This window comes from Ursus maritimus, unplaced genomic scaffold (genome assembly GCF_017311325.1).
Source record: "Ursus maritimus isolate PB19 unplaced genomic scaffold, ASM1731132v1 scaffold_3, whole genome shotgun sequence".
In the NCBI taxonomy this organism is placed as follows: Eukaryota; Metazoa; Chordata; class Mammalia; order Carnivora; family Ursidae; genus Ursus; species Ursus maritimus.
Window position 1 is genome coordinate 7,087,262 of NW_024425563.1, and position 22,469 is coordinate 7,109,730.

Consider the following 22,469-nt stretch of genomic DNA (forward strand, 5'->3'; position numbering starts at 1 on the left):
GCTCCCTCCTCTTCCTAACTCCTTGTTCCACCATTCAGTTTCAACACCAGGAACATCTGAGATATGCACACGATGTCAGCGCATCCTCCAAATACCTTTCTCTTATAGCACTCTTCCCATTCAGCTGTAACCTGCCTGCTTCCCTCATAGGCTGAACCCCTGCCATGGCAGGAATTTGATCTTGCTTTTGCATTTTCTCCATCCAGATCAAGCCGTTCTGTGGCTTAGAACATGGATCTGTGATATACCCCCTAACACAGGGCAGGGTGGGGGTGAAGGAGCACTGAACTACACAGGACTTGATTATGGACTTGGGGGTTCTAGGGAATCAGGTAGACACAAGTGCAAAACAGCTAGACAGGAATAGTTGGATGTGCACATGTTCTCACATATACACAGAAACCCTACCCACCCCCTTCAAAATGATCCTATAGACGTAATTCCAAAACCCATAAAGACATCTAAGTTTAAGTGGGCCAACAAAACAAAATCAGAAGAATTCACTCCATATAAATTTAAAATAATAGAGAAGTCTGGAAGATATCTTAAAATCAGTACATTTCATTCACCAAAATATAAATGAATTCTAACATTTAAAAATACTAGGAAATAAATGAAGAAGTGATATACAAATAAGTGGATATGAAAAAGAGCCTTGGAAATGAGAAAGTTACTGACTGAACTAAAATCCTGAATAGAATAAGCTTTAGGAATGAATTAGATAAATATGAATAATAAAAGTATGAAAGCAGTGAAGATACATAGAGAATTGATTGAGAGCTTCCAATATATAACTAACAGTTCCAGAAGGAAAAAAAAATAGTAAGAAAAAAGTGGCTGAGTAGCAATACTTGAAAATGTCTGAGAGGTTTCCAAAATTCTCAATTGAAAAGTGCACTTCCATTACATAGGAGGATGGTAAAAATTAATCGACACCTAGCAATGATGGTGAAACTAGCACTAGCTTCAAGAATAAGGAGAAAAATCGGGGTGCCTGGGTGGCTCAGTCAGTTAAGCATCTGCCTTTGGTTCAGGTCATGATCTCAGGATCCTGGGATTGAGCCCCACGTCAGGCTCCCTGCTCAGCAGGGAGTCTGCTTCTTCCCCCTGCTCATGCTCGCTCTCTCTCAAATAAATAAATAAATCTTTAAAAAGAATACGGAGAAAAACATGAAGGGCTTGGAGAATTTGGGGGGATTACAGTTATGTTTATTATCTTGATTTTGAGGATGGTTTCGTGAACTTATACATAGGTCAAAACTTACCAAATTATAAGTTTTAAATATATAGAGTTTATGGTATGTCAATTGTACCTCAATGAAGCTGTTAAAAATATCAAGATCAATCACTAATATGTTAATATATAGTTTCTAAAACAGCTGAAGAAGAAAGGAATATAGAAAAGTTTCAATCCACCTGAAGGCAGGAAAAGAAGAAAATAATTTCCAGGGTGATGAAAATAATAAAGTAAAATAATGAATTAAGTACAGTCAGAAGACAGATATTTTAAAACTTCATACTTACTATACAACGTTTACAAGAGAGATGACTACAAACAGTAAAGAATAACAAAAAATGATGGAAAAAGATTTACTGAATGAAGGCTAGTGAAACTACATGAGAACAAGTTAGAATTCATGGCAAAATCCATAAAAATCCACTAGGAAGATTTAAGAATCATGAACTTATTAAAAAAGGGAAAAAAAGAATTATTAACTGTAAACACCTAACAATGTAGATTTGTAATATGAAAAACAAACGTTATGGGGCACCTGGGTGGTTTAGTCGGTTAGGTGTCTGCCTCCGGCTCAGGTCATGATCCCAAGGTGCTGGGATCGAGCCCCGCATTGGGCTCTCTGCCCAGAGGTGAGTCAGCTTCTCCCTCTCGCTCTCCCCCTGTGAGCTCTCTCATTTTCACTCACTCTCAAATACATAAAATCTTTAAAACAAAACAAAACAAAAGTTAACAAAACGACCAAAATAAACATACCATAATTTTAGTTGGATAGTTAGCATACCTTTCATAAATGTGTGTATCAAGCAGACAATAAACTGAATAAGCATTAATAATCTGATGTGAATAGCAAAAAATTTACTAGTTTTGCCCAATAGAAAGCCCTGTATAGGAAGTAACATCGGTTTTAAACACATACAGAGGACTTAGAAAAATTAACTATGTAATAGGTTACAATGAAGTCTCAACATATTTTTAAAAGGCCATTTCATGGTGATGAAATTTCTCCTACCATGAAGTGTTAACTGAGGAATAAGAAAGAAAACTTTAAACTAAAAACAAAACTTCCTAGGCTTGGAAACTTTAAAAATACACTCCTGAGGAACTCATAAAGAGAAAATCACAATGCAATTTTAGAACTAAACGCTAGAAGTTATATATTACCATATTCGTGAACTGAAGTTAGAATGACATAAGTCATGTGTATGTGTACACATATATATTGTAAAATTTTGTGAAAAAATTAGTTTCATAGTCAAAAAACTAGGACGAAGGGAGTTTTCAATGAACTCTTCTTCTGGAGATAGCTAGCTAATCCCTCCTCTGATGTTCCCATAGCACTTCATACTTTCCTCTGTTAGTAGTATTATTGAATATTATTTTGACATTGTTTTTTACAAGCCTGTGTCCCTCCCCACGAGATAGCAAAACTCAGTGATGACTTGATTAATTTATTTAAATGTATCTCGCAATGTTAAAGATATTCAGAAGGTGTAAAGAATGTTCACCTGTGAGCCCTTGGCTCAGCTTGAGTAATAAGTCATTAGTTTTGTTTTTTTGTGTTTTGTTTTTTAAAGATTTTATTTATTTATTTGACAGAGAGAGAGACAGCCAGCAAGAGAGGGAACACAAGCAGGGAGAGTGGGAGAGGAAGCAGCAGGCTCGCAGCAGTGCAGGGAGCCCAATGCAGGGCTTGATCCCAGGACTCTGGGATCACGCCGAGCTGAAGGCAGACGCTTAACTACTGAGCCACCCAGGCGCCTGAGTAATAAGTTATTAGTAGTACAGACCTGTGACTTACAGTGGGGTTACCTCCCAGTAAACCCATCATAAGTTGAAAATACCGTTTAAAACACCTAAACCTACTGAGCATCATAGCTTAACCCAGCCTATCTCGAATGTGCTCAAAGCACTTACATTAACCTACAGTTGGGCAAACCACCAAACACAAAGTCTATTTTAGAATAAAGTGTTGACTAACTCATGTAATGTATTGAAAGTGACAGACAATGGCCGTGTGGGTGCCAATGGTTGTAAGCACGTCGGGTTTTGCCCTTTGTGATAGCATGGCTGATTGGGAGCTGCAGCTGCCCAGCATCACGAGAGTGGATCCTCCAGCATTCACCAGCCCAGGAAAAGATCAAAATTCAAAATATAGTTTCTACTGAATGCATATTGCTTTCACGCCATTGTAAAGTCGAGAAATCGTAAGTGCTACCATCACAAATCAGGGACCATCTGTACTGATGGCGCACCTGTGTAACCTTGGTTCTGGTCCTTTCTTCCTTACCACCCCTTCCCCATCCTCGCTCCCAGAGATAACTACTATCCCATTGAGTATTCCTGTACATGTCTGTATGCTTTCCTACATACGTATTACTCCTAAATAATATATAGTGCTATTTTATATGTTCTAAAGTTTCTGTAAGAGGTACCATACTGTATGTAATCTGCAACATGCCTTTTCACTCAACATTATGTTAATGCTATTCCTGTATGCTGTTTTTAGATATAGTTCATTAGTTTTTGCTGCTAGTTTTCAACGTATGGGGAAAAAAAACCCACAAGATACCCATCCTCTGGGTGATAGACATTTAAACTGCTTACCTGTTTTTGCTCTCAAAACAATGCTGCTGTAGAGATTCTTAAATATGGCTCCTATGTAAATGTGCAAAAATAGCACCAAGGTAAGACTTGCTGGGTGATAGGATATACACATCTTCATAAGCAGATACTGCATTTCCCTGACAAACAAGATCAAACATTTTCTTGTGTTTATTGCCTATTCATTTCTCCCCTTTCTGTGAATTCACTATTCATAATTTTGCACATTTTCTTCCTGGATAGTCTTTTGATTTTTAGAAGTTATTTATATTCTCTGGATGCTTTTTGCTTGTTGCAAATATCTTTTCCCAGTCTGACCTAATTTTGGCTGTGCCATCATGTTTTTTGATGTAAAAAAAGTTTTAAATCTTAATCTAATTTAATGTATTGGTCTATCCTTTGCACTTTTTTTTTTAAGATTTTATTTATTTATTCGACAGAGATAGAGACAGCCAGTGAGAGAGGGAACACAAGCAGGGGGGAGAGGAAGAAGCAGGCTCATAGCAGAAGAGCCTGATGTGGGGCTCGATCCCATAACGCCTGGATCACGCCCTGAGCCGAAGGCAGACGCTTAACGGCTGTGCCACCCAGGTGCCCCTGCACTTTGTACTTTCTATATTTTTAGACTATGTATATGAAAATATTCAAGCAGCATTATTTATGGCCACAGTTTTTTTAACTGCCCCTAAATATTTCATACTGCCCTACCTTCTGTGGGCTGAACTGTCTTCTCCCAAAATTCGTATGTTGAAGTTCTAACGCCCAGTACATCAGAACAGAACTGTATTTGGACATAGGGCCTTTTAAAGAGGCAATTAAGGTAAAATGAGGTCGTTATGGGTGGGCCAGTGTGAAGAGATTAGGACACAGAACATCCAGCCAGAGGAACAACCTTGGGAGGACACTGGAAGAGGGGCTCATCTGCAAACCAAGGAGTGCTCAGAGGAAAGCAAGTCTGATCTCAGACTTCTGGCCTCCAGAACTGTAAGAAAGTCAATTTCTTTAAACTACCCCATCTGTGGTACTTTGTTATGCCAACCCTAGCAGATTAATACATTGCCTTGAATTACATCCATTTAAGAGTATAATTATAAGATTATGAGAAACATGAAAAATTTTGATGCGGTAAGTGAAACGAAAAAATGATGTGTCTCAGAACCATATCTCTGTGGACAGAGACTGGAAATTTATATGAAGAAATAGAGCATTTACATGAGAGTACCAGAATTATAAACAATTTTTACTTTTTAAATTTGCTTTATTGTTAAATTTCATATATTTTTTAATTGATTTTTTTTTTTTTTTTAAAGAAAACCTTTAAGGTGGGGATGGCAATTACATATATTTCAGCACTTCAACCACGCTGGGTGGTTAAGAGTGAAAGACGGGGTAAATTTAAGATCCATTTCATATTTAGGTTATAAGACAATTTCTTGATTTTATAAATTGTAAATCTATGTAAGTCATGTTCCTAATTTAAGTCCATGGGGTCAGCGATGCCATGTGTCTGCCTCACTCTCTGAGAATGAATTCCCAGCCTCCCGGTCCCTGGCGGGAGGATTCTGAGACGGTCTGCACTCTCTCAGAGTGCCCGGCACCATAGACTCCCCATTGCCCACGGCGGGGACCTGCTCCTTGACCCCCTTGGCCGGCTCACCTCCCTCGTTCTGTTCCCGGGATGGCCTCAAAGATGAGCCTACCCTCGCCTGGGGTCCCCTTCAGGGAGGAGCCAATCCCCGCACCCCCTTTCCGTCCTGGGCTCAGTGAAGAGCGAGTCTTCTCCCCACTTGCAGCTCGCTCTGCACGTCCACCTCTCCGTCTCCCTGTCTCCAGCTCTTCTCAGCGGCTCTGGGTCTCCATCTTCCGCGTTTGGAGACCCCGGTAGAGCGAGAGAACCCGCCACGCGGGGCGCTGGGGCCGGCGTGGCCAGTCTTAGGCGGCTCCCGCGGGCGGCGCTGGCTCCTCCCGACCGCAGGGAGCGCTGTGAGGCGGGGGAACGGGTTCGAGTCCCAGCGTGCACCGCGCGGGGGCTGGGCCTACTGGGCGGGGCGGGGCGGGAGGCCGCACGCAGTGGGAGGTGCTGCGGGACCGCTGGAGAGCTCTGCGTCTCTGCGGCTGGGGCCGGGCAGGAGCGCGAAGGGCCATGGCCGATCCGGCTCCGGTAAGAAAGGCTCCCCGCGGGGACGCCTGGATTCGGGGCTCGGGGTGGGGCTCCGGCTTGGGGGGTACCCATCCGGGGTCTTCGGGGTCCGGCTGCAGAGGACGGGAGGAGCGGAGCCTGGGGGTCGCTTAAGGCTCCGAGTGTGTCTGGACCTTGGACGGAGCCGGTGACCGCCACTTCTGGGGCTTGTCGGTGGCCGCCCTCGCGAACAAACCGAGCGTGGACCAGGCCGACTCAGCAGCGGGCCCAGCCTGGGAAAGGAGAGAAACGGGTTTGGTGCTAGCGGTGCTTGTTAGAGCTCAGCCAGTTTTACATCACAGTTACAGAACAAGTGTTTTAAAAGACTTAAGATTTTGAGGGTTGAAGCGATTGTCTGGCAGCGGCTTGAATGAGATAACTCAGCTGCTAACGTGTTACAGTTTGTGTTGAGAGGAAGGAAGGAGGTTGGAAGAGATAGAATAGGATATAAAAACCTAAACGGAGTACACATTATTTGATTGTTTAATATTTTATTAATTTAATATTTTATTAATATTAATTAATTAAATTAATTAATTAATTAAATATTTTATTAATAATGTTATCGAGGTTTAGAGGGAATGGCCATTATGTTTTTGAAAATATCTTATAGGGGCGCCTGGGTGGCTCAGTCGTTGAGCGTCTGCCTTCGGCTCAGGGCGTGATCCCGGTGTTCTGGGATCGAGCCTGCTTCTTCCTCTCCCACTCCCCCTGCTTGTGTTCCCTCTCTCTCTCTGGCCATCTCTACCTCTGTCAAATGAATAAATAAAATCTTTAAAAAAAAAAAAATATCTTACAAACTTTAATTTTGACCATTTTTCCTGATTACTAAACGAATTCATGAGGTTATTAATTTCCAAATAGCATTAACAGCCTCCGCTAAGAAAATGTACTTTCTAGGGTTAAATATTCAAAAGATATGCAACACCTTTATGGGGGAAATTATAAATAAATGGGAGATAACCAGGCCTATAGATGAAAGACTAAATACAGTAAAAATGATACTTTTCTTCCAACTTAATATATACATTTACTGCAGTTTTATTAAAATGGCAAATTTTTGTGAATTTAGACATTCTAAATTTCATTTGGAAAATAAAGATCATAAATATGATTCTGAAAAAAGAACAACGAAAGGGGAATTGCCCTAGTGGATAATAAAACTTATAAGCCCATAGAATTACTACCCTGCTATTTCATGCAGGAATAGATACACAGAGGGGCTCCTGTGTGGCTCAGTCGTTAAGCGTCTGCCTTCGGCTCAGGGCGTGATCCCGGATCGAGCCCCACATCAGGCTCCTCTGCTGGGAGCCTGCTTCTTCCTCTCTCACTCCCCCTGCTTGTGTTCCCTCTCTTTATGGCTGTCTCTCTGTCAAATAAATAAATAAAATCTTTAAAAAAAAAAAAAAAAGGAGGGGCGCCTGGGTGGCACAGCGGTTAAGCGTCTGCCTTCGGCTCAGGGCGTGATCCCGGCATTATGGGATCGAGCCCCACATCAGGCTCTTCTGCTGGGAGCCTGCCTTCTTCCTCTCCCACTCCCCCTGCTTGTGTTCCCTCTCTCGCTGTCTCTATCTCTGTCAAATAAATAAATAAAATCTTTAAAAAAAAAAAAAAAAGGAATAGACACACAGAGCAGTGGAAATGGAAAAAGAAGCCAGATGCAGACTGTACTGTGTTGTATAGTGTCTACCCAAAATTCATGTCCTTCCTGGAACTTCATTGTGACCTTATTTAGAAGTAAGGTTGTTACAGATTTAATTGGTTAAGATGAGATCATACCAGAGTAGGGTGGGTTCTTAATCCAACATGACTGATGTCTTTATAAGAAGAGACACAGAGACCCAGACACAAAAAGTGAGAACACCTTGTTACAGTGGAGACAGAGATTGGAGTTACGCAGCTTAAAGTCAAGAAATGCCAGCGATCACCAGCCACTGTGGAAGCTAAGGGAAAGGCATGGAATGGATTCTCCCCTAGAAGCTTCAGAGATAGCATGACCCTGCTGACACCTGGTATCAAGACTTCTAGCCACTAGAACTATAAGAAAATAAATTTTTATTGTTTTAGACCACCCAGTTGGGGTACTTTGTTACAGCAGCTTTAGGAAAGTAATACAGAGACCTTCAAAAGTAGCATTGGAACAATTGCCTTTTCCAGTTGGAAAATCACATAATGGTAGATCACCACTGTATACCATAAAAAAAATTATGTTCCAGATAAATTTAAAATCTAAACATGAGGGGAGCCTGGGTGGCACAGCGGTTAAGCGTCTGCCTTCGGCTCAGGGCGTGATCCCGGCGTTATGGGATCGAGCCCCATATCAGGCTCCTCTGCTATGAGCCTGCTTCTTCCTCTCCCACTCCCCCTGCTTGTGTTCCCTCTCTCGCTGGCTGTCTCTCTCTCTGTCAAATAAATAAAATCTTAAAAAAAAAAAAATTGTGACATGTTCAGACAATGGAACATGACACAAAATTCAGTCAGTTCTGTATATATCAACATGGACAGATCTCAAAATGTTGAATGAAAAATACAAGCTGCAGTACAGTATAATAAAGGATTTGTCCATAAAAGACAAAGCAATAACTATAGTTACTTATGTGTATGTAAGAATTAAAAACTGGAAAGTTACTGCATGGATCATGTTTGCTTCTTGGAAGAAACAGTAGGACTGAGTGTAAGAACAGTATTGAAGAGGGACTAGAAGGCTTGAGTTTCATCTGTCATATTCCATTTCATTAAAAGGAAATCTGAAGAAAGATGTTAAATTTGTTAAATCAGTCGTAAATACTAGGGTACTTGTTACAATGTTCTGTAATTCTCTGAGTCTTAAACTTCTGAAAATTAATAACGAATGAAGGCTTTTTGAGCATTTCTTGAAAACATTTTAAAAGTAAGGACTTTAATCAGGAAAATGAGTATATTCTAAGCAAAAACATGCATTCATTTCTGCTATAATACATCACATGCATTTCTAAAAATCACAGTGCAATGCAAAATCATGCAATAAAACCCACAGCTTATGGGAGAAAGGGTGTTAGTGCGTAACACTTTAAAAGTTTGTCACTGACATGTTTTTGTGTTCGTTTTAATTCACTTAAGCTAACATATACTGTATTAGTTTCAGGGGTAGAACTTAGTGATTCATCACTTATGTATAATACCCAGTGCTGATTATTACATCAAGTGCCCTCCTTAATGCCCATCAGCCCGTTACCCCATCCCCTCACTGGCCTACCCTCCAGCAACCCTCAGCTTGTGTCCTATAGTTTTTTGGTTTTTTTAAAAAAATATTTTATGTATTTACTTGTCAGGGAGAGAGCTAACAAGCAGGGGGAGTGTCGGGCAGAGGGAGAAGCAGGCTCCCTGTTCTCACCCTTGCCACTACTGACATTCTGTACTGGATAATTTTGTGTTGTGAGGGGCTATCTTGTCCATTGTAGGATGTTAATCCTTGGCCTCTACCCACTAGATACAAGTAGCAGTCCCCACCCAGTCATGCCAAAAATGTCTCTAGACATTGCCAAATGTCCTCTGGGGGGTAGAATTGACCTAGAGTTTCTCACAGACAAAATTGCGTATGAGCAAGTGTAAAATTTTGTGACAAATATTCCCTACATTATCAATCACGTTAGAACAAACGTAGCAAAAACATAGCAGAAATGACTATTTCATTAAACTTAAAATAATGAATTTCTGATTTAAATGTAAAGGAACTATTTAAAAACATAAATCTAGGGGCGCCTAGGTGGCTCAGTTGGTGAAGGATCTGCCTTCTGCTCAGGTTATGATCTCAGAGTCCTGGGATGGAGCCCCACATTGGGATCCCTGCTCAGCGGGGAGCCTGCTTCTCCCTCTCCCTCTGCCACTCCCCCTGCTTGTGCTCTCTCTCTCAAATACATAAAATTTAAAAAAAAAGAAAGAAATGATAGGCCTAAATCATTAAAAGAAATGTTAATTTGCAGATCTCATTCTCTATGTAGACACTCCAAGGCAATCAACTGAAAGTGTTAGCCAACAAGGGAATTCGTTTCCAAAATAAACATAAAAATTAGCTTCCCAAGCTTTCATAATTAGAAAATTTAGTGGGACGAACCCCTCAAACGTAGCAAATGGACTTTACAGTCCTTAGGAATGAATCTATCAAGAATTATATAAGGTCTATATGAAGAACACTAAATTTTACTAAAGCACATAAAGATGTCTAGATAAATGAGAGATGTTTCTGGATGGAAAGATCCCGTGTTTTAGAGATCCAGTTCTCTCAAAATTAATACGTTAAGCACATTCCTATCAAAATCCAAATAGGATTTGTATAAATTTGACAAAGTTTCTTTCCTATGTATGTAGAAGAGAAAACAGGAAAAGTCAAGACAATTTCCTGTGGAAAATGATGGAGGTGGTGGTGGATGACCATGTCCTCCTAAATAGCAAAATATCTGATAAAACTATGAGAATTAAGCAGTGCAGTATTGTAGCAAAAATGGACAACATTCACCAGTGGAATAAAAATATACCCAAGTATAAATGGAAACCAAGTTAATGAAAAACAATCCCAAATCAATGATAAAAGAATAGACTTCAATAAATTTTGTGACAAGTGAATATCCACTTACAAAAAGAATTATATTCCTTCTGGTTATGATATGCAGAAATAAGTTCCAGATGAAAAAAGGTCTAATTCTTTTTTTTTTTTTAAGATTTTATTTTATTCATTTGACAGAGAATGAGCACAAGCAGGGGGAGCGGCAGAGAGAGAGGGAGAAGCAGGCTTCCCGCTGAGCAGGGAGCCCAATGCAGGGCTCAATCCCAGGACCCTGGGATCATGACCTGAGCTGAAAGCAGAGGCTTTCTTTTCTTTTCTTTTTTTTTTTTTTTTTCAAAGATTTTATTTATTTATTTGACAGAGAGACAGCCAGCAAAGAGAGGGAACACGAGCAGGGGGAGTGGGAGAGGAAGAAGCAGGCTTCCAGCGGAGGAGCCCGATGTGGGGCTCGATCCCAGAACGCCAGGATCATGCCCTGAGCCAAAGGTAGACGCTTAACAACTGAGCCACCCAGGCGCCCCTGAAAGCAGATCTGCTTAACCGACTGAGCCACCCAGGTGCCGCAAAAAAGGTCTAATTCTAATAAAAGTTATAACAATGTTATGAAGAATTTAGGAAAATATTTTATAATGTTAGGAAGTCTTCCAAATCAAGATACTAAACCCCAAAGCCACAAAAGACGTTCTTCTGAAAAGTATAACAATATAAGCAAAAAGCAATGTGAGGGGCGCCTGGGGTGGCTCAGTTGGTTAAGTGTCTGCCTTCAGCTCAGGTCATCATCCTAAGTCCTGGGATCCAACTGGATCCTCTGCTTACCCCTCTCCCTCTGCCTGCCTCTCCCCCACTCATTCTCTCTCAAATGAATAAATAAAATCTTAAAAAAAAATCGTGGAAGATGGAGTAATTATCTTTATTTGAAAATTTAATTGTATCCCACCAAAAACTTAATAAGATTGATAGACAGATATGGTACATTAACTGGACACAAAATAAGTTTACAAAAATCAGTGGCTTTTTTTTTTTTTTTAACTAGTAGTAATTTGAAATGGCAGGGGTGATCCCATTTACAATTGTCGGAAAAACCACAGAATACCAAAAAAAAAAATAAAGTTAATAAAAAAGACTCAGAACATTTAAGAAGAAAATAAGTTTATTTAGGGTAGCAAGCAAAACCAAATAAATGGAGTGATAAAATGTGTTCCTAAATGAGATCAAAATCTTTCCCAAATATATGTATACGTTCAATGCAATTCAGACTGAATTCCAATGCACTTTTTTTGTTGTTGGACAAAACAATTTTGGAGTTTATAAGAAAGAATAAATATCCAGGAATTCACAGGAGTAACTTGGAAAAGAGTGGGAGGAGGGGATAAGACTTGTCCTCCCAATATTATAATATTGCATAGGTACTGTAATCAGATCCATAGGGAAATTATAACAGATTAACAGACTCACATATTTATGAAAATCTAATATATGCAAAGGTTGGCATTTCAATCTAAGGAGAAAGAATGGTATATTTAATAGTGTGTGATTGGCTCTCCATATGTATATAATAGATGCCAATCTCATCAATAGAATTAAATGCAAATCTAAATGCAAAAAAATAGTAGAATATTTGTACAACTTGTTGATATAGGGACCACTTAGAAAGCTGGAAACTATGGAAGAGACTTACAGATTAAAACTAAATAAAAGGATATTTGGCAGATGATAAAGTCAAAATACAAATTACTGGGAGAAAACGTTTTCTGGGGTGCCTGGGTGGCTCAGTCAGTTAAGCATCTGCCTTCGGCTCAGGCCATGATCCCTGAGTCCTGGAATCGAGCCCAACATCCCACATCCCACATCGGGCTCTGCTCAGTGGGAAGCCTGCTTCCCCCTCTGCCCCTCCCCCTGCTCATACTTCACGCTCTCTCCTGAAATAAATATTTTTTTAAAAAAAGCTTTAGCTAGTCAATCAAAGGATTATTAACCCTAATATAAGGAAGTCCATTCAAATTATAGGAGCCCACTAGAATGTTGAAATTAATGCAAATTAAAACAATGAAATATAATTTTTTACCCATTATGTTGGCAAAAAAAAAAAGTTTAAGAAGAACCTTTGGTGGCAAAGGTGTACAGAAATAAGTCTCATCTTACTAGCAAGGGCGAAAATGCTGAGTTCTTTTTGGAAGGCAATCGAATGATATTTATTAAACCAAACATGTTTCTGCCTTTTGATTTAGTAGTTTTCCTTTTTAGGCTTTATCTTACAGAGGTAAAAGCACAATATATCAGGAAGCATATTAGAGCATTGTTTGTAATTTATAAAGGAAATGGAAACAATGTATGTCCCATCAGTGGGGAATATGTACCCATGGCATGAAATATACTGCAATTTACAAAAACCTGGTTTTGACTCTACACATTGACCTGGAAAGATATCTGTAATACATTAAAGTGAATGAAGTTACCCAGCGATTTATTCCCACTGTTGTTTTAAAAGAAAAAAAAAATCTTTACTATCCATATGCATATATAGTTTGAACAAGCACAAAGAACTGTGGTCAGTGTAGTGGGTAACAGCAGAACCACATGACTGGAGTAGGGGAAGGAGCAGTTCCCAAGGAGGAAGCTGCCAAATAGACAAAAACAGTGTCCACTACAAATTTTTTTTAAATGGATGACAGGGAAGGGCACCTGGCTGGCCCAATGGGTAGAACATGTGACTCTGGATCTCAGGGTTTTAAGTTTGAGCCCCGCCTTGGGGATCGAGTTCACTTTAAAAAAAAAAGAAAAAGAAAAATTCATGAGAAGGAGCTAAAGTCCTTCTGAAGCACTAATGCCTGTGTATGTATTATGTCTGTAATTTCAGTTACCTCTGACTTTTGAGGATGTGGCCATTTATTTCTCTGAGCAAGAATGGCAGAATCTAGAGGCATGGCAGAAGGAGCTTTACAAGCATGTGATGAGAACCAATTACGAGATTCTTGTTTCTCTAGGTAAGAAGTGCTCGATTTTGTGGGTAAGTCATGGAACTGGGTCTGGAAGAGGTCTCAGTCACTTGATGCTTCTGTTAGGTCAGATTTCTCAGAAATTAACTCAGAAAGGTATTTTTTACCCCAGTGTCCTACTTGTTAATACTTCTGTAAGCATTGCTAATCCTTACTCAAGGGTAGACACTGTTACGTGAGAATGTTTAAGACTTTGATGTATGGTGGTCAGAGGTGACTAAGTCAGGGCTTTTAGTCACTACACACTCACGGATTGCCACGATTTCCATATGGGAGCACTCCTAGCTTGTGTCCATAACGTCTATATCTTTACCCTAGGATGTCCCTACCTGTCAGTTTTTACCGTGGGGTCTGTATAACTCAGAAAAGCTAAAATATTTCCCTGCAGGGAGATTTTGTCAGTCTATACCAAGATAGTTAACAGTAGCAGTCTCTTCATGGTTATGGTAATGGGTGTTCTTTTTAGTCTTTTTGCTTACTTGGTCTTTATACATACATATTTTGTATTTATCAAATGAACGATAAAGTCTTTGCTTCATCCTCACTTCTGCACTCAGATAATTCCCCAAGGTAACCACTGTTAACCTTTTCTGTTTTAGTTCTTACTGTACTTTCCTCCAATCTAACTATCATGCTTCCATCTCTATTACTTGATTTATCAAGTTGAGGCAGCATTAAGTCATTACTATGAAAAATTAGGCATTAACTCACTTAAATTATCTTTTATCTCCTTTTTTCCATTTTCCCCAAATTTGGGGGGGGGTTTATGCCTCTATTGGCTACCTATATAATTTAAATTTCTAGATCAAGTTTCATCAGCTTTATATGTCTTGATTCCTTCAGTGTATGAAGATAAGGCAATTAGTTCTGTACTTCCTGCCACCTCTCTGGCTAGCTCCCGACAACCATACCCCTTCCTTTATATTGCAAGGTTTCTAATACTTTATGTTCTTTTCCATTACCAAATATAAGTTTTCTAGGCTTTATGTATACGGTGTTGTTTCTAAAACACATAATCCAAGATGTTACATATTATTATTGTTACTGAAGGACCAATTAAAGTAATTGAATTAAAGTAATTGAATCTGTAGAGAAATAAATACTGAATCGTTAATCCTGTTCCACCCAAAAAGAATGTTCCAAACGTCAAGATCAAATGGATGCGAAATGGTCTATCATTGTAGTTTTGATTTTAATTTCCTTAACAGCTAATTATGGTGAGCATCTTTTCATTTGTATATCTTTGTAGAAGAAATGTCTATTCAAATGCTTTTCCCATTTTTAAATTGACATATTTGTCTTTTTGTTGTTGAGTTTTAAGCGTTCTCCAATTTTAGTATATGTGCTGCCGAAGCGAGCACGAGTTTTAGGCGTTCTCTATTTGTTCTGGATACTGGACCCTTATCAGATACATGACTCAGATATTTTCTCCCATTCTGTGGGTTGTTTATTCACTTTGTTGATGGCATCCTTGAGGCACAAAAGTTTTTAATTTTTATGAAGTCCAATTTTTTTTGTGTTGCTTGAGCTTTTGGTGTCATGTATAAGAAACCATTGCCTAATCCAAAGTCACAGAGATTCACTCCTGTGTTTTCTTCTAAGAGGTTTATAGTTTCAGAGCTTACATTTAGGTCTTTGATCCATTTTGAGTTAATTTTTTTATATAGTGTGGGGTACGGATCCAGCTTCTTTTGCATATGGATATCCAGTTGTCCCAACACCATTTGTTGAAAAAGATATTCTTTCCCCAATTGAATTCTCTTGGCACCCTTTTGGAAAATCAATTGACCGTAAATGTAGAAGTTTATTTCTGGATTCTCCATTGTTTCATTGATCTATGTGTTTATCTTCATGCCAATACCACACTGTTTTGATTACCATTACTTTTAGGATCAGTTTGTCAATTTCTGCCAAAAAAATAAAAAACCATAGTGGATTTGGCGACTATTGTTGTCTTTTTAAAAAAAATTATTTTACTTTTGTTTTTTACATTCACATTGTTTAATTATAGCTATATACTCTTTAATTTTTTTTTCAAATTGTAGTTGACACACAATATTACATTAGCTTCAGGTGTACATCATAGTGATTCACCATCCCTATATGCTATGCTATGCTCACAAGTGTAGCTACCATCTGTCACCACAGAACACTATTACGGTATCATTGACTATATTCCCTGTGCTGTGCATTTCATTGCTGTGACTCATTCACGCCATAATTGAGGCCTGTATCTCCCACTCCCTGTCACTCATTTTGCCTGTCCCCTTATCCCTTCACTCTTGCAACCATCAGTTTGTTTTATTTATACATCTGATTTTGCTTTGTGTTTGTTTACTCATTTGTTTTCAAACAAGGTAATTCTAAGTAGATTATAAACCAAAGAAGAAATTACAAGAGAAATTAGAAAATATTTAAAGTTGGATGATAATGAAAATATAAAGCAGCAAAATTTGTGAGGTGCACCAAAGCAGCACTTAGAGGGAAGTGTATAGGTTTAAATGCTTGTATCAGAAAAGCAGCAAGGAACCGGGGATGTACTGTATGGTGACTAACATAATATAATAAAAAATCATTAAAAAAAAAAAAAGAAAGAAAAGCAGCAAGGATTTCTTCTTCTTTTTTTAAATCTTTTTACTCATTTTTTAAAATTTAAATTCAATTAATTAACATATAATATGTTATTGGTTTCAGAGGTAGGGGTCAGTGATTTATTAGTCTTACATAATACCCACTGCTCATTACATCATGTGCCCTCCTTAATGTCCATCAGCCAGTTACCCCATCCCCCCACTCTTCTCCCCTCGGGAATATGTCATCTTAACAATATTAAGACTTCCTGTTCATGAACATGAGATATCTCTCCATTTATGACTTTAATCTCTTTCAACAATATTTTGTAGTTTTTATTGTGTAAGTCTTGCATTTCTTTTATTAAATTTATTCCTAAGTGTGTTATTCTTTTTGGTGTTATTGTAAATTGAATTGTTTTCTTGGTTTTATTTTTGGAAAAATACTTTTATTTTAAAAGATGCTGGGATTTCAACAGGTGAAGATTGAGAATAGGTGTATGAATTTATTTTTTTATTTTTATTTATTTTTTTAAAGATTTTATTTATTTATTTGACAGAGAGAGAGACAGCCAGTGAGAGAGGGAACACAAGCAGGGAGAGTGGGAGAGAAAGAAGCAGACTCCTAGCAGAGGAGCCTGATGTGGGGCTCAATCCCAGAACGCTGGGATCACGCCCTGAGCCAAAGGCAGAAGCTTAACGACTGCGCCACCCAGGCGCCCCAGGTGTATGAATTTAAATAAAAGATAGTGATTCCTTTTCTAATGAGAGCAGCCATAGAATTCTTTTGGGATTGAAGTCAGATTTCAGAGGGCAAGGAGGGATCTAAAACAGAGTGACCAGTCTCCACACATACTACACCACTCCGACATTTTATCCCTGAGGCATTTCCTGGCTTACCCTATTCCTCTGATCTGAACCTTACACTGATCTCCCTTTAGCAATCTATGAAGCATACTTTAGGTTCTGTAAAAGAGATATTATTGAAAGAAAGTTTTACTTGAAAATACATAAACATTTCTTATAGGGGGTTGGGGTCATATATTAGAGAATCTTGTAACTGTTTTCATTTGCTTATTTCATTGCTTGCAACCTTTTTTATTCAAGCAGAACTCCACCGTGTTTCGGGCTGTGATTAGCACCATCACCAGTGGACTTCTGAGAGTATTTTACCTGGAGCTACCAACTTTGAAATTTCCTTGGACAGGCATTCCAGTTCTTATTTCTGCATATGCCCCTCTTCCCGTGGTATCTCCAGTTGTCTGCAGGGCTGTTCCACCATTCTCAAAGCATGGTACTAGTGAGCTTTGTGAAACCCACAAAATACATACTGCTAGATATATGGGGACCAAGACAGGATTTAAACAGTAAACTGATTTAACAGGTCCAGATAGATTAGGAAGTACTGTTAAGATGTGTGGGTAGTTTTGCTCCTCCTTTTGTAAACCTATAATCTATTTTTTGACATCTTATACATTTTCCCAGGAGTACATTTTGAAAACTTTAAAGCAACTCAGTGTGCTTTAAATTTAGTGCTCAAAGAAACCAAACTACCCTGTCTGACTTCTTTGCACAGATGATGGACTTCCCAAGCCAGAACTAATATCCTGGATTGAACAGGGGAGAGAGTTCTTCAAGAACTGGGGAGAATCACAGAAGTCAGGAAACATTATTTGCTCTTCTGCTGATTTGCAATTTGGTCCAGTTATCGAGGGACATCAGTTTTGGGGTGAGTATTAAGAAATTAGGGCCCTGTCCTAATTAGGGGCCTGACATCACACTCAGTTTGACTCTGATCTCGTCTTCCTGTTTGGCTGGGCTGAGGCTGGACATCTGATATATTCTAGAGAAACACAGTGCCGTAGAATGGTTAGGAGTGTTTTAAGATCTGTTAGTGACAGTGTCTTCATCACTTGTTGATTCCAGGAATTTCTGCACATCAGAATGGCAAAGTGTGATGATCCTATAGTCATGATGGTGGTGAACACTTACAGGTGCATGCAGTATGCCAGGCAGGTGCTCAGCACCCTACATGCAGGAACTCACCCAAAGATCATGACAGTCATATATCCTGTTGCTTCCCTGTATCTACAGACGGAGGAACTGAAGCCAAGAGAGATTAGCTTGACAAAGGCTACACAGTGGAGAGATGGGTTTGAACCCAGACAGTCTGATTCCAAAGCTTAGGCCCTATGTTTGAGACCTATATTTTCCTCTTTTTTTTTTTAAGTTTAATTTATTTAAGTAATTCCTATACCCAACGTGGGGGTTGAACTCAGGACCCTGAGATCAAGAGTCACATGCTCTTTCACTCTTTCGACTGAGCCAGCCAGGCGCCCCTCTATTTTCCTTTTTTTTTTTTTTTAAAGATTTTATTTATTTATTTAACAGAGATAGAGACAGCCAGCGAGAGAGGGAACACAAGCAGGGGGAGTGGGAGAGGAAGAAGCAGGCTCATAGCAGAGGAGCCTGATGTGGGGCTCGAACCTAGAACGCTGGGATCAGGCCCTGAGCCGAAGGCAGACGCTTAACCGCTGTGCCACCCAGGCGCCCCTATTTTCCTCTTTTAAGATATGTTTTTTCAGTGTAGTTTCAGCAGACTCTCATCAAACTCTCTGCCATGAAATAGAACCACAGTGAAATGTCCCTGCTTGTGGAGCTCCGTGGGAGCTGAGTTCCCAGGCCACCACAGGTCACCGTGACCGCTCCCTCTCCTGGTGACATAGACCTTTCACAGACAGGAATACGGACTGAATTTTTGTTTTCCATTTCAGGAAGCCAGCAAGCTGTGAAATCAGGAGACGCTGAATGCCATTTCCAGGTAGGTCCCCGAGAGGGCCAGTGCTCCTCTGAGCCCTCGCGAGAAGGGGAAGATGGTTCCTTCGGGCCTGACCGAAGCATCGCCTTGATGAGCCCACACAGACGTGACGCACAAGCTCCACTTGCAGGAGTGCACAGCTCCAGGGAGCCGCCCCAGAGAGAAGGAATCCCGAGTCCCGGAACGCTGGGTCTCCCAGGCTCGCAGGAGGCCTCCTCCTGGCAGGGCACCCCGCACCCCTGCGCTGTCTGCGGGGAAAGCTTTTGGAAGAAGGATCACTTAGAGAAGCACCAGAGGAGCCACTTGAAGGACCAGCCATGGCGGTCCTGGGAGAAATTCAGCAAACAGGCTGAGGCACAGCAACAGCGGAGCATCCCTCAGGGTGCGAGGCGCTTCGGCTGCCATGACTGTGGGAGGAGCTTCCACCTGAAGCGGTATTTGCTGCGACATGTGGCTGCCCACGCGGGGAAGAGCCCGCCGCAGTGCCCTGAATGTAAGACGTGCTCCCCGCACAGGCAGACCCTTCTCGGCCACCGGCTCCGGCACAAGGGGGAGAGGCCTCCCTGCTGCCCCCAGTGTGACAGGAGCTTTCCGTCAAAGAGCAACACGCAGGCTCCCCAGGACCAGCCGGGCGGGGAGCGGCTGGCCTCCCGGAGAGAAGGCGATGGGGCCTGCGCGGGGAGGGCTGAGGCGGCCGCTGCGCCCTCGGCGGGGACGCCGAGCCCCCGGCCGGCCCGCGAGGAGCACCGCCCCCGGAGGGGGACCGGGGAGGCCGTCCCGCGCTACCCCCGCGGGGAGAGCCCGTTCTCTTGCGCCGAGTGTGGGAAGCGCTTCAGCGCAGGCTCCGAGCTCGCCGGCCACAGCACGGCCGACGCGGGGGAGAAGCCCTTCCGGTGCCCGCAGTGCGACGACAGCTTCCGCCTGAGCGGCCGGCGGAAGGTGCACCAGCGTCCGCACCGCGCCGAGCGCCCGTTCTGCTGCCGGAAATGCGGCAAGGCCTTCGCCAAGCAGTGTAAACTCACCGAGCACAGCCGAGTGCACAGCGGCGAGAAGCCCTTCTGGTGCCCCGAGTGCGGCAGGAGCTTCCGCCAGAGGGGCCAGCTGCTGCGGCACCAGCGTCTGCACACCGACGAGAAGCCCTTCCAGTGCCCCGAGTGCGCGCTGAGCTTCCGCCTGAAGAGCATGCTGCGGGCCCATCGACTCCGCCACAGCGGCGAGAGGCCCTTCTCCTGCAGCGAGTGTGGCCGAGGCTTCACCCACCAGTGCAAGCTCCGGGAGCACCTGCGAGTGCACAGCGGGGAGAGGCCCTTCCGGTGCCCCGAGTGTGACAAGAGCTTCCGCCTGAAGGGCATCCTGAAGGCGCACCAGCGCACGCACAGCAAGGAGCGGCCCTTCTCGTGTGGGGAGTGTGGCAAGGGCTTCACCAGGCAGTCCAAGCTCACCGAGCACTTCCGCGTGCACAGCGGGGAGCGGCCCTTCCAGTGCCCCACCTGCGACCGGAGTTTCCGCCTGAAGGGCCAGCTGCTGAGTCACCAGCGCCTGCACACGGGGGAGAGGCCCTTCCAGTGCCCCGAGTGCGGCAAGAGCTACCGCGTGAAGGCCGACATGAAGGCGCACCTGCTGCTGCACGGCGGGGAGATGCCCTTCTCCTGCGAGTGCGGCAAGGGCTTTGCCAAGCAGTCCAAGCTCGTCGAACACGTCAGGACCCACACAGGGGAGAAGCCTTTCCAGTGTCCCAAGTGTGACAAGAGTTTCCGCCTGAAGGCGCAGCTGCTCAGCCACCAGGGCCTGCACACCGGGGAGAGACCTTTCCGCTGTCCCGAGTGTGGTAAGAACTTCCGGGAAAAGGGACACATGCTTCGGCACCAGCGCATCCACAGGCCCGAGAGGCCCTTTGCCTGTGGCGACTGCGGTAAGGGCTTCATTTATAAGTCTAAACTGGCCGAGCACCTCAGGGTGCACGCGAAATCCTGCCGTGCTCCCAGCGAGCCCGACGTTAAGAAGAGGCTCGGCCAGCTGTTCGCGATGATCGAGGCTGACTGGAGTTGAGGCCGCGGAGGGCATCCAGAGCGTTCCGCAGAGTTGATGTTGCCTGGGAGTCCACAGCAGCTGTAGCCAAACCCACCGGGAGACCGATTTTAGGAGCGGGGCCCTTTTTTGATCAAGAACGAAAGGTGAGTTAGGAATTTGGGAAACCACACGGGATTTTCTCGTTTAACGCACCACCTGTGATATTTACTATCTGTTGATGAAAGATATCTGTTCTTCTCACCATCTTACGTGGTAGTTTCCCCGCAAATGCTAAGGTAGCTCTGAAATCCCAGCTTGAACTAAGCCAGCCCCTCCAGTACTGTTCTTAAAGCTGAGGAGATGGGGTGGCTCTTAAACGTCCACTTGACTCTTTTTTCACAGTATGATCCTAAACCGAAGGTTTAAATCCGTTGAATTTTGTTGCAGGCCTGATGGGATGTTGGATTTGGTTTTGATTCTTTTATTTTTGAAACTGATAGCAATAAAACGAGTTCTCTGAATCCCGGTCTGTCTATGTGAATGCTGGGGTCTCATGGCTGCCTCCACGGTGGTTGTGCATAGTTCCCCCTAAGGAAAAGCTGATAATTTAGCAAAGTTTGGCTCATCTGAGCTGAAGAAGCATAAAAGCAGGGGTGCTAAGATGTATGGGGCTAGACTATAGATACGAGGTGGACTGAGACAGGAGGTATGGGTTTGGGAGCTGCAAAACAGAGGTGCTGTTCAAAGTCAAGACAGTGAATGAGATTCCCAGGAGTCACTGTCTAAGCGGTGCCTAAATCTGAGTAAAGACAAAATAACAAAGCCAAGGGGCGCCTGGCCGGCTCGGTTGGTGGAGTGTGTGACTCTTGATCTCGTGGATTGTGAGTTCGAGCCCCACGTTGGGTGTAGAAATTACTTAAGAATAAAGTCTTGGGAAAAAAAGGAACAAAACCAAACAGCTCTGTCATGCAGCACTACTGGCAACAGCAGTTTAGCATAGAGAATTTTCAAGCAGATGTTAAAAGTAAACATAATACAAGTAGAAGTCCAGGAAACTGCCCCGTTTGTTACGTAAGGTGAAGGTTGTATGAGCACAGAATGTACTTCAGGGAAACAATTGCACCCCATTCAAAGAAATCCTGACTTTCAGAGGGTTCATGTTTCATGTAAAAGACCTGAAATTCTGGGGTGTCTGGGTGGCTCAGTCGGTTAAGCGTCTGTCTTTTGCTTGGCTCATGATCTTGGGGTCCTGGGATCGGGCTCCCTGCTCAGCAGGGAGTCTGCTTCTTCTCTCCCTCCCTGTCTCTCAAATAAATAAATAAATAAATAAACTAAAAAAAAAAAAAAAAAAGCCCTGAAATTCCGAGGGATGACAGAAAATGAGATTGTCACTAAACTATAACATGTTATTACAAAAGAGTGTTTCACACATGATGTTCTCTGGAACACTAGCTCCAAAGATTCTTTTTCTAAAAAAAAAAAAAGGAAAGAGGGGCACCTGCGTGGCTCAGTCAG

General features: G+C 42.2%; 1 protein-coding gene across 1 annotated transcript; it reads left to right on the forward strand.

Moving 5' to 3' along the window:
* The first annotated feature begins 5,932 nt into the window (after nt 1-5,932).
* On the forward strand, nt 5,933-22,258 carry ZNF786 (zinc finger protein 786). The gene is made up of 4 exons (XM_040643821.1): nt 5,933-5,999; nt 13,418-13,544; nt 17,703-17,855; nt 18,901-22,258. The coding sequence occupies exons 1-4, from the start codon at nt 5,982-5,984 to the stop codon at nt 20,991-20,993; spliced, it is 2,391 nt and encodes a 796-aa protein (XP_040499755.1). The 5' UTR covers nt 5,933-5,981; the 3' UTR covers nt 20,994-22,258.
* The last annotated feature ends 211 nt before the right edge of the window (nt 22,259-22,469 follow it).

Coding starts and splice junctions, on each gene's coding strand:
- ZNF786 (XM_040643821.1), top strand. Junction 13,545..17,702: donor CGAGATTCTTGTTTCTCTAG/GTAAGAAGTGCT, acceptor TTCTTTGCACAG/ATGATGGACTTCCCAAGCCA. Junction 17,856..18,900: donor CGAGGGACATCAGTTTTGGG/GTGAGTATTAAG, acceptor TTTCCATTTCAG/GAAGCCAGCAAGCTGTGAAA.